At 39.9% G+C, this 14830-nt stretch overlaps 1 protein-coding gene across 1 annotated transcript in view; it reads right to left on the bottom strand.

Moving 5' to 3' along the window:
• The window catches only part of mast4 (microtubule associated serine/threonine kinase family member 4), a 29861-nt gene that overhangs the window by 9285 nt on the left and 5746 nt on the right, over positions 1-14830 (bottom strand). Inside the window, exons 3-12 of the mRNA XM_077737750.1 lie at positions 14427-14560; positions 10337-10368; positions 7482-7562; positions 2673-2761; positions 1698-1767; positions 1563-1641; positions 1286-1443; positions 604-679; positions 320-529; positions 52-153 (exon numbers count right to left, since the gene is read on the bottom strand). Coding sequence (XP_077593876.1) covers positions 52-153; positions 320-529; positions 604-679; positions 1286-1443; positions 1563-1641; positions 1698-1767; positions 2673-2761; positions 7482-7562; positions 10337-10368; positions 14427-14560 — 1031 coding nt within the window. The remainder of the gene's footprint in view (positions 1-51; positions 154-319; positions 530-603; positions 680-1285; positions 1444-1562; positions 1642-1697; positions 1768-2672; positions 2762-7481; positions 7563-10336; positions 10369-14426; positions 14561-14830) is intronic.

Genomic DNA, 14830 nt, shown 5'->3' with positions numbered 1-14830 from the left:
CGCATTGAGCAGAGACAGGCACGCAAAGGGCTGCTTTACCCGGAGACGTACCAGGCATTCCAGCAGGCGGGCGGGGCGGGCGATGACCATGAGTATCTTCTTGGCGAGTTCACGGATGAAGTTGACCTCCTCGCTCTCGGAACGCTCGGTGGACTGCGTTTAAAGACAAACAACAGTTATTAGCAATTACTAATGCAAAATACTGAATATTTTGGAAACTCAATGACCGATCTTTTCAAATGTAAATGTAAATTTGGGTAAATCAGTGCTCGTCATATACAAATAATGATTGTATTTGTGGATCAAATTTGTGGCTCACCTCCTGCACGAGCCTCTCTAGCTTGTCGGTGAGTTCACAGAAGTAGCTGGATGTGACCAGTCCCAGTCGACTCTTCTCCAAGCAATCGCGAGCCAGTTCGATGATCTGGTGGCGAGCGAAGCCCAGCACGCCGTCGGCCAATGGCAGGACGCTCTCCGGGGAGTTGCCGCGGACGATCTCCTCGATCTTCTCCTCCATCTGAGCGGTGGCCTGAGGACGGGAACGGGGTCAGAATGGATCAGATCGGACCAAGAGGGGCGCCCGAAACGGACGTCGGGGCTCACCTTGGGGAAGCGCTCTTTGTAGACGTGATTCATCATGATAATCTCGTGGTCGTAACAGGACGGCGACCTCCCGGGGCTGAGGGGAACAAACATCACCCTCTATTCCATGCATTGCGTTTCACATGATTTGAGGATAGAGTTACTTTATTAGTCACAATAATTGCTAGTTTACAAGTCATTAGACTATTTGTTTAATAGAGTAGAATTAAGTGATGTATTTATGTATGTATATTTGAATGTGTTTATATATACACACATATATATATACACATGTATACATATATACATGTATATAGATGTATGTGTATATATATGTATACATGTATATATATGTATGTGTATATATATGTATACATGTATATATATGTAAGTGTATATATATACATGTATACATGTACATACACATACATGTACATATACATATATACACATTCATATATACATATATACACATAATTCACAATACGCTTATTTTTTGGTACATTTCATTCAAAAATACTACTAAATATGTACAACATTTTAAATAGTATACCCCTTACAAAGATGTATCACCAAATATTTGATAATGATATTGACCAAAATGTCAAAAAAGTGACTGAAGAAATAACCCCGTCATCAAATAAAGCAAAATTGCATAAAGTCTAATATACTCATTTGACCTGGACACGGACGACTGACTTACCTGAGACTACGCGAGCGCGGCCGCATGGCCGTGGCCCGGCGACACTCGTCGGCGGCGGAGATGCTCTCCGTGCAGAAATGTTTGGAGAGGAAATGCAGCTCGTCCGGCGTGGGCTGGAAGGGCAGCTGGTGCAGCTTTTCCTGTGATGAACAGGACGACTGGAAGTGAAACAAATATACATTCGAGGTGAAAAGAAAAGAAAACGCCGGCGCCTCGGTCCGTCCGTCTGTCCGTCCGAGCCACGGCGCCGAAAGCCAACCATTGGCAAGGTGCTCACAGAGATGCTGGAGCTGGGCGTATTGCTGCCATATCCGGACGAGGGAAGAGACGCCAGCGACCAACGGCAGCCGTCGCTCCTGGGGGAAAAATGAGTCAGGCGGATCTGACCAGATGCCACGCGGGGGTGTCGTACCTTCGGGCGAATGAGAAATGAGCCGAGGCGCTCGGGGAGAAGTTCCTTGGGCTGTCTTGTGGGCTTGTTCCTGCAAAAACACGACCACAAGACTAATTAATTTGCTTTTGTGCAGTCAAATGGCAGCCAAGGAGTTCAAATAACAACAAAAACATGCAAGACAGCTGATTGGACAATGACAGATTGTGGATTCCAATGGTTGTTTCCATTAAAAAACAATAACAACAGAAGAGGTTAAGAATGGATAGCTTTACCTGAGCCACTGCGGGATGTCATCGCAATGAATGTTTTTGCGTTTGTGGATCGGAGCGCATCTTTTTCCCATCTGGGCATAGACTAAACAACGAGTCGCTGCCCCAATGGCAGGAAATAAAACGCCCTTTGGTGAATGAATGTACCCTCCCTCGGCCACTGGCGCTTCCTCTCTGGAGGATTGCGCGTTTCCTCGGACTGCACAATTGCTCTGAGGACGTCGTGCGTCTTTTAACTTATTTTTTAGGGTCGCTTACACAAAAAAATGGGAAGATGGCAACTCGGAATAGCTTTTATTTGTTAAAAATGACCATGAATGCATTACATATTGTGCAGGAATATTATATATCATGCATGAATGCATGTGTATATTAAGTACATATGCGTGCCAAAAAAACATGCATTGTAGGAGGTAAATCTGGACACTTGTCATTTTAGGGCATTTGCTATAATGTTGGAGTCATTATTTTTAATTTGGGGACAATTTTTGGACTGCTTGCTGTTTGTTGGTCACTTTTAGAATTTTTTGGGCCATTTTCATTGTTGATTTTGGGGCATTTTAGGGTTATTTGTTAATATTGTGACAGAAACCGATTTGGTACGGAATATGAATGCATATAAGTGGATTAAATATATTGATTAGGGGGTAAAATGTCTTCACATTTGTGCATATATTTGATTCAGTTCAAATCTATTGATTGAGTGAGAAGTAATATTTGATACCTGTGAAAGACGAGAGGGGCGAATGAGGTCGAGGTAAACCAGTGGTTTGGCTGCTTCCAATCAGGCTTTTCCTGTTGCTTGTCCTGCAGCTGCAAAAAATAATAAAAAAATAGTAATAAGAATAAATCCCACACTTTAATGTAGTGATGCCATGTTGACAACAATAACAACATTATTCATAGAGTATAATGTTCAAATGGAAATGTGCATTGGAATCAAACTATGATATATTACATATTTTGCCCACTATAAGAGCCAACTAAAAGACTCCTTATAAATGGATCAATATTAGTGAATGATTTTTTCCATGATTTTTGGGTTTAGCGTAAATCTCATTTGTTGCCGCGCTCCAGATCGAAGTATCGTGACAACAACCCGACTGGTCGCCGATGCGCTTTGGTCCCCTCTTATCCCGATTAGCGTTGGTGAGTCAAGAAAAGTCCCGGTTTGGCTTCCGTGACACGCGTCCGTCCTTTGCTCGTTCACGGTGACGGAGTGAAAAGCATCTGCTACACAGGTGCGGGCATCAAAGCGGATCAGGTTTAACGCCGTCTATTTTTACGCGCTGCTTGAGGATTAGGACAGCGGAGGGATGCCATGCCGCTGCCCCATCGGTCCTTGCCGAGTTTCCCATGGCCGTCAATGGTGGGGAAGGGGTTAAACGTGGTCGCTTTTTTCAGTCATTTCAATGGCAACTATTCATGGCATTGTTTTTTTTAAATGGGAAAAATTAACATGGAAGAGCTTGTATTTTTAATGTTAATGTATAAAAATATGGTTGATATTCTACTATTATAGCTTTATTAAAGTTTATATTTTTATAACAAAAAGATGAAAGTGCAATATTTGAGTATTTATTTTTTTAATTGTTTGGACATTTTAAAATAGAAAAAAAAGTTTATTTTAACCATTGTTTTTTTATTTTTAGTGCAAAAATACTTCAAATATAAAGTCTGTAGTACTTTAAATCTATTTTTTTTTAAATTTCCATTTACCTTCAATCGAAATGCATAATTTAGAAAAACATGTAAATATGATCTTTGATGCAATATAAAAATATTAAAACAAAAGCAGTAAATCTGCAAACAATGGCCGCCTACAAATATATTTTTGCCCATACTTACTACAAAGTGGTCTCAATCTGTCAAAAGTAGCCTTTGAATATATTTTACATATCAAAGCAGGCAAAAATAGACGCAGATGAATTAAAAAAATTGGAAGCTTTGTGCGTCTTTGGGTTGTCAGGTGAGCCCACTCCTATCTATGAAAATACCACAAAATCAAACACTTGCTAACGCTATTAATAGAAATAGAACAAAAAAATCCCACCCAATTACAGTAAAACAGCAGATGTTAACATCAGACAATACAAATTCTCAAAGCATTCTTTTAAAAGTTTGCTTTTGCATGACTATTTTCCTACAAAAGCACAAAAATATTAGGTCTGATATTTCAGTTTATAGTAGCTGAACCCTCATTGGCTGCCATTAAAAGCATTAGAAGTTGTAGTATTTTTAGATCACTATTTTTGAGTGTTTTTTTTCAAGTAATGCCACTTTTTTTAAGTATATTTTTTGTCTAATTTGCCCAACTCTGGAATATTTTATGCCTACGATTGGACGTCTAACACCATTAGTGAAAACCAAAATGTGACGTAAAAATGCTTAAAAAATCCCACAAATTCAGCAAAAACATCCCACAAATTCAGTAAAAACATCCCTAAGCAAATACATAGTATTTTCCAGTTCCTCCGTAATTTGAGTGTATTTTAGACCTTATATGGTCATGTGAGTATTTTATAGCAGAATATTTTTTCAAGTAAAATTCTAAAGTAACAATACATATAATAGTATTAAGTATAATAGTGGAATATACGTTTGTTTCCTTCTTTCTTTTGACGCACCCAAAAGTATTCGCCACCTGGGACTGAACTTGAGACGAGAGCGTGCCGCAACGTGCTTTCTGGACTCGGGAGTGTTTACAGCCGGTTGTCATGTGTCGAGTTACCCTGCCTTGCTCGGAGGTTTGTTTTTTTGTGTGTGTGGAGGGGCGGGGTTAACTTTTCGCAGATATACATAAATGTCATTCATAAGGAGGGAAATAAAGGTCTTCAAGTAAGGCTGTTTTGTCATTATTTGTTAATAATTCTACTTTTTTGAGTAAAAATAAAGGGTCATGTATTAAGTTACACTAAAAAACACGTTTTTAAAATATTTGAGTTAGATAATTTTAAAGTTGTGTAATATAACCGTCATAAAGTGAATAAACACATTTTTGGAAGAAACCTGAGTCTTAAATCTGGCTTCCTTTCATTTCTCAGACGTGCTGAAATCCCGAGAATTGAAAGGAACAAAATGTCTAAAGCGTCGACATCTTCAAATGAACGTGACGAAGCCAGTCCACGCGTTTGCAGGCATTTTTTCTTTCTCTAAAGAAACTCCATTTTTGATTTCATTTTTCATGTTTAATCCCCATCATGACCTACTTGGAAAAACAGCTTAGCATTAAATGTTGGCGGAATAGTTGCAGTCAATGCTATATTCCGCTATGCTCACGTTTTGCAGCTGTCTTGGACAAACTGACTTGGGAGTTGCAAACGTGAAATGACTTTTTAACTCATTCAAAGCTGACGGCATGCTTGCAATGCCAATTTATTTAAACGGAGAGGTGCAAAACGCAATTTAACTGAACTTGGTGAACTACAAATGCCATAACATTAGTAAGAAGCCAAATAAAGGCCATATTAATTTACAGATATGTTGCATGGGAATATTTAGCTGGTCTCTGAGGAAGAATTTTTTGACCTATTGAACACAATGCTGCAAAAAATGAACAGTTTTTAAAAAAAATAAATCATTGAATGGTAGAATATTGCACAATGATGCCCCGTGTATAGAATAAATGCCATATTAATTTAGATATGTTGCATGAAAATATTTAGCTGGAATAATTTTTTGACCTATTTAACACAACACTGAAAAAAATACTCCTTTTTAAAAATAAAAAAATCATTGAATGGTAGAATATTGCACATTGATGCCCCATATATCGAAAGGTTATACCACCATAATGTTAGAGGATCATTATAAGGAGGCTTTTATCGCAAATTGTATGGTAAATTTGCCACCCCTATTAGGCAAATTGATTGGACGCCAGGTTTCTAGGGGTCAAAAATGATGAAAGTACCAAAAATAGTCATTGGGCCTTTAAATAATTGATAAAAAGTTGAGGGAGAAAGCTTAAAAAACAGCTAAAAAGTCATAAAAGGGACAAAAGTGGAAGCTCTGGTCATCCCAAATAGTTTTTCCATATTTCTAACAAACCGTCTGTAATTGATTTGAGAAAGCACGTCGCGGCACGCCTATTGTGAAAGTACGTTCGGTACTACCTCTGGGATCGTCGCAGTCGAGCTCTTCCCAATAAATGCGGCGAGTAAAAGTTGGCCAGCGGCGTCCACTGGCAATCCCACACGCCGCCCGCCTCGGGAGTGCCGGACTGGAAGCCACGGCACGGGCCCTCGGCGTCGGGCCGCGGCATGAGGACGCACCGTCCTCAGAGCGCGTAATCCCGGGAGGAGGACGATCCAGGTCGGGTTGCGGCGACGTGCGAGAGCAGCTGACTCTTTGTTTGCACGTAACGGCTACCTAGCAGCGATTACGCGCTAGGAGGAGGAGGGGTGGCGCCCAGGGGGGAGGGGCCGCCGCATCATCATCATCCCTCAGTCGGCTCGCCGCCAACAAATCTGACGGCTTTGAGTCGTGAGGGAATTCCGACGGTTGCGCTACAAAGAGTAGGGGATGGGCGAGAAGGGGTGGGACCATTGGAAGGCCAATTTTGACTGTGGTGGATTGCCCCAATTTAAAGAAAAAGTTGATTTTATAGGAAGGATAACATTGTCGCACTCTGGCGAGCATTGTGTCAAGTTGATGATGAATTTGACAGCACGGGGATGCCATTGGGCGGGGCTTCATGGGTATCGAACCCAAAGCCAGGGAGCCTGATGGCGTCAATTGGTCGGCAAAAGTAAAATGATGTCAATTGAGTTTATGATTAGATAATACTGTACTATGTATTATTTTTAGATGGTGCTTTTTTTTATTTTTACTTTACTACCATATTTACCAGATTATACTAAAATGGGAATTATTATATATTAGTATTAGATGTATTTTCTCTTCAGCAACAGATTATTATATATTTTTTTAGGCTATAGATGGAAAACTGGTCAAGTAACAAATGCCTATTGTCCTCCATTTTTACTATTATCACTTTAATGTAAATTTGTTTAATAAAATAAAATTTAAAAAAATGTCCTCCCATTCCCCCCAATGCAATTTATACTCAATTGCGACTTATGGTCATAAAAATACGATAAATACAATAAAAATGTATACATATGAAAAAATGTGCATAACATACTGGATTATAAGGCGCCCTGTCTATTTTGGAGAAAAAATAAGACTTTTAAGTGCAAATATAGTCGTTAAAATATGCTATATTTGATATATATATCAACTTACATGACTAAAACAAACTAAAAAGTGAGTGACAGCAAAAAAAGTCCAAAATCACAACCAGAATAGCTCAATTAATCACAAATAAATTATGTAAACAATCTGTATGCAACCCTATTGTACTCCCTAACTGAAATTGCCTGGATCGAACTGTAGTATTTTCCAAGTGGAAATACGGAACTAAGAATGTAGCGTGCCAGGTGACATTGTTGCTACCCTGAATAGAAAATGTGTAAGTCTAGCACAACGTGGCTATTTTTGATCCCATGCGGCGTGGCGTCACTTGCTCGCTTACCTCCAGAAGTGGAAGGCATGCAGAGGGCTGCAAGGGCTGCACGGACTAGTGGGAGTGGGACTCAAGCTTCGCGGCGTCAGGCTGGAAGTTAAAACCAAATGGAGCAAGGTGAAGTCAAATTGAGATCTTTTAGTATTATCATGCCGGCTCTGGGCCCAGACGTTTGTCTCGCTTCTGAGGGGGACATTTTTTTGACGTAGGAATAAAAAATATATATATATCATCAAAAAAAAACGGTGTCGCTGCAGTGTGGAGGTCACGCTGAGGGGAGCACATTTTACCGCAGTGGATTTAGGAGGAGGTCATTAGCATCAGATTATGGAATTGCAGAAAAAAATCCCCCTGTCAATTCAATTCTAGTGTTTTATGATTAGGGCGAGCAAATGCGATATAAAGTGAGAATTTTGAAAACAATCATGTAAATAGGAATATTGAGATGTTTCACAGTGGTGAATGGCGCAAAATTAACTGTTTGACGTCAAGGGGGAGTTGAATTAAATTGGTGTCTAGACACAGACTCTATAGAGCATGCATTTTTAACTAACAGACTGGAGTGAAAACTTTTAAGTGGAGGGAGTTTGGGTTATGATATCAGAATATGTAAACATTTTAAATGCTTTTATCATTTATGCAAAAAAACCTGGAAGATTACAATAAATTTATGTTAAATTTATGACATTTTAATATCAATTAAACAAGACTAAATGATTTTTATATTATATTTGCACATTTTATATTATATTGGCACATTTTGGGTTATGTAAGTCAAAGGTCAGGGTTGCGGCCTACATGACCCACATGAAAATTTGATGAGATCAGCTTTTTGTAGATGACCAAAAATGGCCTTTTACTGCAAAATGACACTTTTGGGGGGGGAAGAAGTATATATGCAAAATGTGCTTAACAAAATTGGTTGCTAAAGCGACTATTATGATATTACAATTACAAGCATGCCAACCACCACTGTGATACATTCAAGGTCACGTAAAACTGAATATTTTTAAGAATAAACGTGCGTAATCCTGAACCATCGTCCGTTTCTGTAATTTATGAAGAAAAAGGTACTCGTCATCTCTTAAGAAACATCATTGCGCTTGGTTTTGACAACAACCACAGATGGATGCCCCCCAAATTAAAACCATCACCGAATACGGTATGATTTAGGTCATGGGAGGCCAAGGAAAGACCACCTGTGGTGCAAGTACCTGTGCAGTGGTATCAATGGCGTATCACGAGGAAAACAATGCGCTACTGTGTGTCGCAGCTCCACTTGAACTAGTTAAGCGTGCATGTGTGCCATAATCCCATTAATGCGGAACGGAAAAATAACCTTGACGGCATGTCTGCCAAAAAAAAAAACCAGCACACGCGTGTGTATACATGTCATACAAGTGTGCATACAAGATCTGCATCCCATAAACATGGCCCCATCCTCTTCTTGTTCTTTCCCTATGGTGGATTATGGAAAAGGGAAAACAACAGAAGCGGGACAAACGTTTGGGCTGCCCACAAAAAGACGGAATTAGTCGCTGACGGCGTAAAACGATTTACATTGCGGCACGGCCATCGCACGCACGTGCAACACGCGCACGCCTAGATAAGAGACTTCCTGCCACGGATGCTATGGCTAATGAGGTAGCAGCATACTCACTCTAGCGTCAGACCGGGAATTCTCAGCCGTTCCCGTTGGGCTTTCATGGCTGCCACTTTGCTCTATTGTGATCATCATAAGCGAGCGTTTCCTGCCTGCCTACGACGCACACCCGCCGTCAGCCAGCCTGTCGATCCCTCCCTCCCTCCCCCATGGACACTCCCCCCCCTTTCGCACTGACAAAGAGCAGTCAAAACAGTGTGGGGAGACGCCGATGACGTGCCTCGAAAATTAGGGGTGGAGGGTTATTAGAGCTAAAAGTGGGGGGCGCGTCTTGTTTTGGGCATTCCACCTTGTATGTGTCAAACGAGACCTTTGCCTGCCTATGGGGTGGGGGGGGCGGACAATGGCTCCTCCTCCAGATCCTTCATAATCAACCCATACCTCCCTCTTTTGACAGAACCCCCCCCCCCCCCCCCCCCCAGAACCCACAGTAAGCGACACCACCAACTGGTGATCCGCTGCAGTGCAGATGAATTTTGGTGGAATATTTTTGGGAAAATGGGACGTTTTGGTCTTGTCATGCTTTTGCATAAGTATTTTTTTTTTTTTGTTTATGCGGAAATGTGCAATTGAGTTTGAATATGTTGCATACAAATTGTTTACTTAAGAAAAAGTGTTAATTGTGGAAATTGGATTATTGTAATGACATAAAATGTGATTTTTGTGCAATTTGCTAATAGGCCATTCATCTAAGGACAGTGATAGATTAAATTGTTAATGGATTCTGCTTAAGAAAATAATTTTATAATACGCCAGAGAGAAACTTTGCCATATTACCACTTACAACAATAATTAATTATGATATTATGAAATATGGACCGCACAAGAAGCTTGAATTTAACCTATATTCTGCTGAACTTCTCAGTTTTAACACTAGATATAAATAGTCATCTTAAATAAGTCTCTGGAGCAAAACCAGATAACCAATGGACAAAACAGTAGAAATCCAGCACTTTGTTTTACATAAATATAACAATAAAAAATACTAAAATGTGATCAATTGAGCTCTGGTTGTGATTTTTTGCTTTTGCAGCACACTTTTAGTCCTGCAAAGTTTGTTTCATTAATGTAAATATGGGCATTTTCTAATTTCCTTCCATCTCTGCACTTTAGTCAGCACCAATATAAACATTTATAACGTGTACTATAGTAGTATAAAAATAATGTATTGACAGGTGACACGAGTCACGTGTGTACTCACAGACTGCCTCTTCGGGGAAGACTGAGCTCCTTCTGTGAATGAAGACAAAAAAGACAAGGTATTAAAAAAAGGCCTCAGTGAGACTACATGGTTGTGCGTCAGGTTAAAGTGAGGTCAGGCTTGTAGTGAGAAAGTCCAACAAAGAACTCACTGAATCCCCCCAGGGATTAAAAGGCCTGCGGCGCTCGTTACGGGAGGGATAACTCAAAATCCTCGCAAGCATAATCACATCTGACTTCAGCAATGTGGCACAATGAAAGCTGGAATAAAGTTCCTTCACATTGTTTCTTTTTGGGAAGCCCCTGATGAAATGACGTTATCGCAAATGGGACCCCATCGGGATATTTTCAGAGGACGGAGTCAAAAAGATTGGGGGTTTTCAAGTGTATTAACTCAGTTTTAAGGATATTGTCATTTCTATTTTTACTTCAAACTATGTATATAAACTCTGTAACCAAGAATATAAGTTTTTCTATTATTTTTTTTATCCAGTCTTAGTCTGTGGCTCCAGTTTTTTTTTAACTAGGTCTACAATGTCTTCTGTGTCTTGTTACTGCAATCAAGAAATTTCCCAAATACGGGCTGAAATAAAGTTCTAACCTATAAATTCAGAGATGCAGACATTTACTACCACAAAACCTCTCAGAAGACAAAATGTCAAGAAACTCTCCATCATGACCAACTATTTTGAGTTCATAAAAGTTAAAATCTTTCTACCTTATGGTCACATTGGAATTTACTCTCAGGACAACCTACTGACTGTCCCACAGTCAATTAGTGACCTCTTCTGGTGGACTGCTGTCGCTTTAGTCGGGGATGACTAACATGGATTTCCCTCTTGATCCAACTGGCGCATTTCAGCTTGGAACTGATCATCAATTTTAGTGATGTCATAACCAGAATTGATGAGGAACTATATGGCGTGTTAGCTGCACTATAAACTCTGTCAATTCATTCAATATTCCTTCAAGTTAGTCAAAGTGAGGCAACAAATCCCAAGTTAAATCCTTGTCTTTGATTTTATCAAATAAATTGACATGTTGAGACCAAGCTGTCCCTCGACTATCAATTACGATCCAGTCTGGCCGTCAGGTGAGCATCCATATTTTTTTCTGGGGAGTCGCGAAAGCCACATGCGTTGCTAATTATCAGCAGGAGGTGATTTATAGCCATGCCGTTTCTACCAATCACAGTTCGTCAGGTCACAGCGGGAAAATCTGCCACTGTGCATCTCCGAGGCAATTTAATGGGTAAACAGAAAACAGGCTTTTGTAAAGGAACAATAAGGAGGGACATTAAAATTTGATTTTTGCAAGTGTCTGCTTTGGAGAATAATGATATCGTTAAACAGTTAATTTTTCATTGGGGTTTCAATAAATAAAATTAAGTTAGTACATACCATACAATAAACTCCTGTCTCTGAACCTCTTTGCCAATCATCTTAAAGCCTAACAAACTAAATTGTGATAAAAATGCAGTATTAAACTGTGCTATGGATGTATGCATGTCTAGTAGGTGTCATCATTTATGTTCAACCTACACAAGGGACTAAAGATAGAAATTAGCCTTTGGGTACAATCTGACATATTTACATATACATGTCTATTAACATGAATGCAAATATGTCCATTAAAATGTGCTGTCCCTTAATAAAAAATATAAAAATCTAACTCAAGATATCCGCGAAATTATATAAAGCGATGACAGCTTAGTTAACATATCTACCACATAAAACGCCACCCTTCAAATACATATACTTTTTATACTTCATTTGATCCTTGTGGAAAAATCCTGCTGGCCCGCAAGGCTTATAAAAAAAAAAACCTTTAGCATGAACGCATTTTGTCAGCCATACCAGCAACTCTAAACTAAACTTCAATCATGCTCACTCAGGAATGAAAACGATGGGCAAAAGCAACAAAAAAAAAAAAAAAATATGTTTGATTGAGCTCGCCTACCTGTAACCCTCTCCGCCTGAGAATGCTGGACTCATCCATGGCGGCGGAGTAGCTCGCCCCCGCAAAAGACGCAGCGCCGGCCGGGCCCGGTTCAATCAGCCCGGAGCGACCTTCCTAGCCTGGCTACCTCACTACCATTTGATCTCAGGCGCCGCACGCTCGTCCCGGACGCCTCCCCTGACTCGTCTTCCCCCCGAGCGGTGGAGGAAGAGGAGGGAGGATGACGGCAGAGGAAGAGGGGAGGCGGGGGAGTAAGGAGGGAGTCGGGAGAGAGAGAAAGAGGGGGGCTTTGTGACAATATACCGAGAGGATGTCCTTCCTGGTATTGTCGCATTTCGCCAGACGGGAGAAGATACTGCGTTGGAGAGTTTATTTGGGATTCGGAATGCGGCTTAGGTTAAAGATGGAGATAGAAAATGGGATTTTTTAATTAAAATAAGATTATATCAGTTAGTTATGAAATGCAATAGAGTCAATATTAAAAATGGGAATATTGATGATGACCATTTGGGTTAAAATTGTTCTGATTAAAACAAATTTGGTTGATATTTTAATTAAAATCACACATTTTGGGGCTTTCTTAATGGAAAAATATTAAAAATGTCAACAACAAAAAAATTGAACTCATAATAGTAGATTTCAAACTAAATATTTTTGAAGAAATCACATTGACTGCATACATTAATAGTGTGCAGCTTTAAAACTAATATATATATTTATTTTTATCATTTCAGAAGGACTATTCACCATCTGCCAAATTGACAAAAAAAATCTAATTTCTGCTCACATTCCAAAAGTTTCAAAAATGTGCATTTATTCATTAAAATACTGCTTCACGTCCCACATTTTTCCGATCTATTTTATGACTTAAAAGCGAGCATCTTGATGCCCCTTTTTTGTCATCTGGTATCGACACTAAACACACGATCGCATAGTACGTACAAACCCAACAAAGTCAGCTGTTAAATCCAGAAAATAATGAACAATGGATGCCATTGTCATCTTATCTTCTCACCCTTGTGGACGCCATACGTTGGCGCTGTCTTGGTATGGCGGCCTCGGGGGTGCCGCATCCCACAAATCAATACTCAACTTGTGGTGCGATAGGGCGATAAGACGGTCATAATCCCTAACCTTCCATGTGTCTATGTCTTGTCCCTCATATTGCCGTTGGACGATGTCCTTGACTGATAACATTGACGTTGTGTACACACAGCAATAATAGACCTATAACGGACTTTTTTTTAGCTTGAAAATAAAGAGGGACTATTTCGACCAATGGTATGTGCCTATACTGTGGCTTGGAAAATGTTTTATTTATGTATTTATTTTAAGTATGTTTTTATCTCTTAAAATAAAGAATAATATGCGAGATATGTTAACAAACTAGGCCTAAAGTCAATGTTACCTATTACGAGAAAAACAATAACAATGACTGAGCCCTCTAGTGGGAAAATATGTCTATGTTTTCAACATTAGGGAAAAAGGGGAAAGTTATTTGGATTTGTATTAATTTATGTAAATCTTTTTTCTTCAGAATCTGGTCTTATTTTCAAAGTGAATAAGAATTCATGTCTACCTAAAACAAAAACTGTATTTGTTGCCCTTGAGTGAAGAAAATAAACAAATGTAAGCTTGACTTGAAGCTCTCACGCAAAAGGAATTTATGATCTTATTAGTAACATCAGAGTTTCCCTTCTTCGTCATCTGTTGACTTCACAGCCAATAAGACGAGTAAACAAGCTGGAGTTGATTAGTCATCCGCCCAATCACGATTGGCAGAACATTGAAGGTGTTTATCTACCCAAGTCAATTAGCCTTGGTCACATAATGCATTGTTTCAATGCTTTTCGAATAGAGGAAACATAGAATTTGTTAACTTAGTCACGCTACGATCCTCATTAGACTCCCCTTCGGCGTGTTTGCCGAAGGCAAAAAACGGGCGGCCGACACGTTTTCGGCGGTGTTAACCTTTCCCCCCCGTTAACGTCTGGTGGGATTAGCCGCTTCTTTTGATCCGATCTGCAGTCGAAGCAACGAGATGGCCGCATTGATCGGAGGCGCGTTGAAGGTCACCTCTACGCCATGTTTGTTTACCCACTAAAGTTCATCATCGGGGCACAAAGACTCACCGAGCTGGAGGTCAGGGACGGGTCCGACTGGCCCAGGTTCAGGGTCCTCATACGGATCAGGTTGGATGAAGAATCGGGAAACAAAGGCGGGGGCCATGTTTGCTGGGCGTGGGCAGCAAAGAGGAGATACTTTCCTGGTAAGGATAGAAGAAGCAAAAATCAGAATGGCAATTAAGAGATCGGGGTAATCCGATATTGCGTAAGACGAGGGGTGCTTAAACTCTGGCTGGTGAGCCCATGGCTACCTTGATTTTAAATGTGGCGCCTGTAGCAAATAGTGAAAATATTATTGAAGATGTTCAGCATAAAAAGGTTAAATTCAGCTGTGTTTTGTAGAAGTATTTAGGTTTAACACAAGATGAAGCTAGTTTATGAAACAGTGGCTTTGTATTACGTAGATTTTA

Source organism: Stigmatopora nigra, chromosome 17 (assembly GCF_051989575.1).
Source record: "Stigmatopora nigra isolate UIUO_SnigA chromosome 17, RoL_Snig_1.1, whole genome shotgun sequence".
Lineage (NCBI taxonomy): Eukaryota > Metazoa > Chordata > Actinopteri > Syngnathiformes > Syngnathidae > Stigmatopora > Stigmatopora nigra.
Note: the sequence above shows the minus strand (reverse complement) of the source record. Positions and strands in the feature narration are given on the sequence as shown.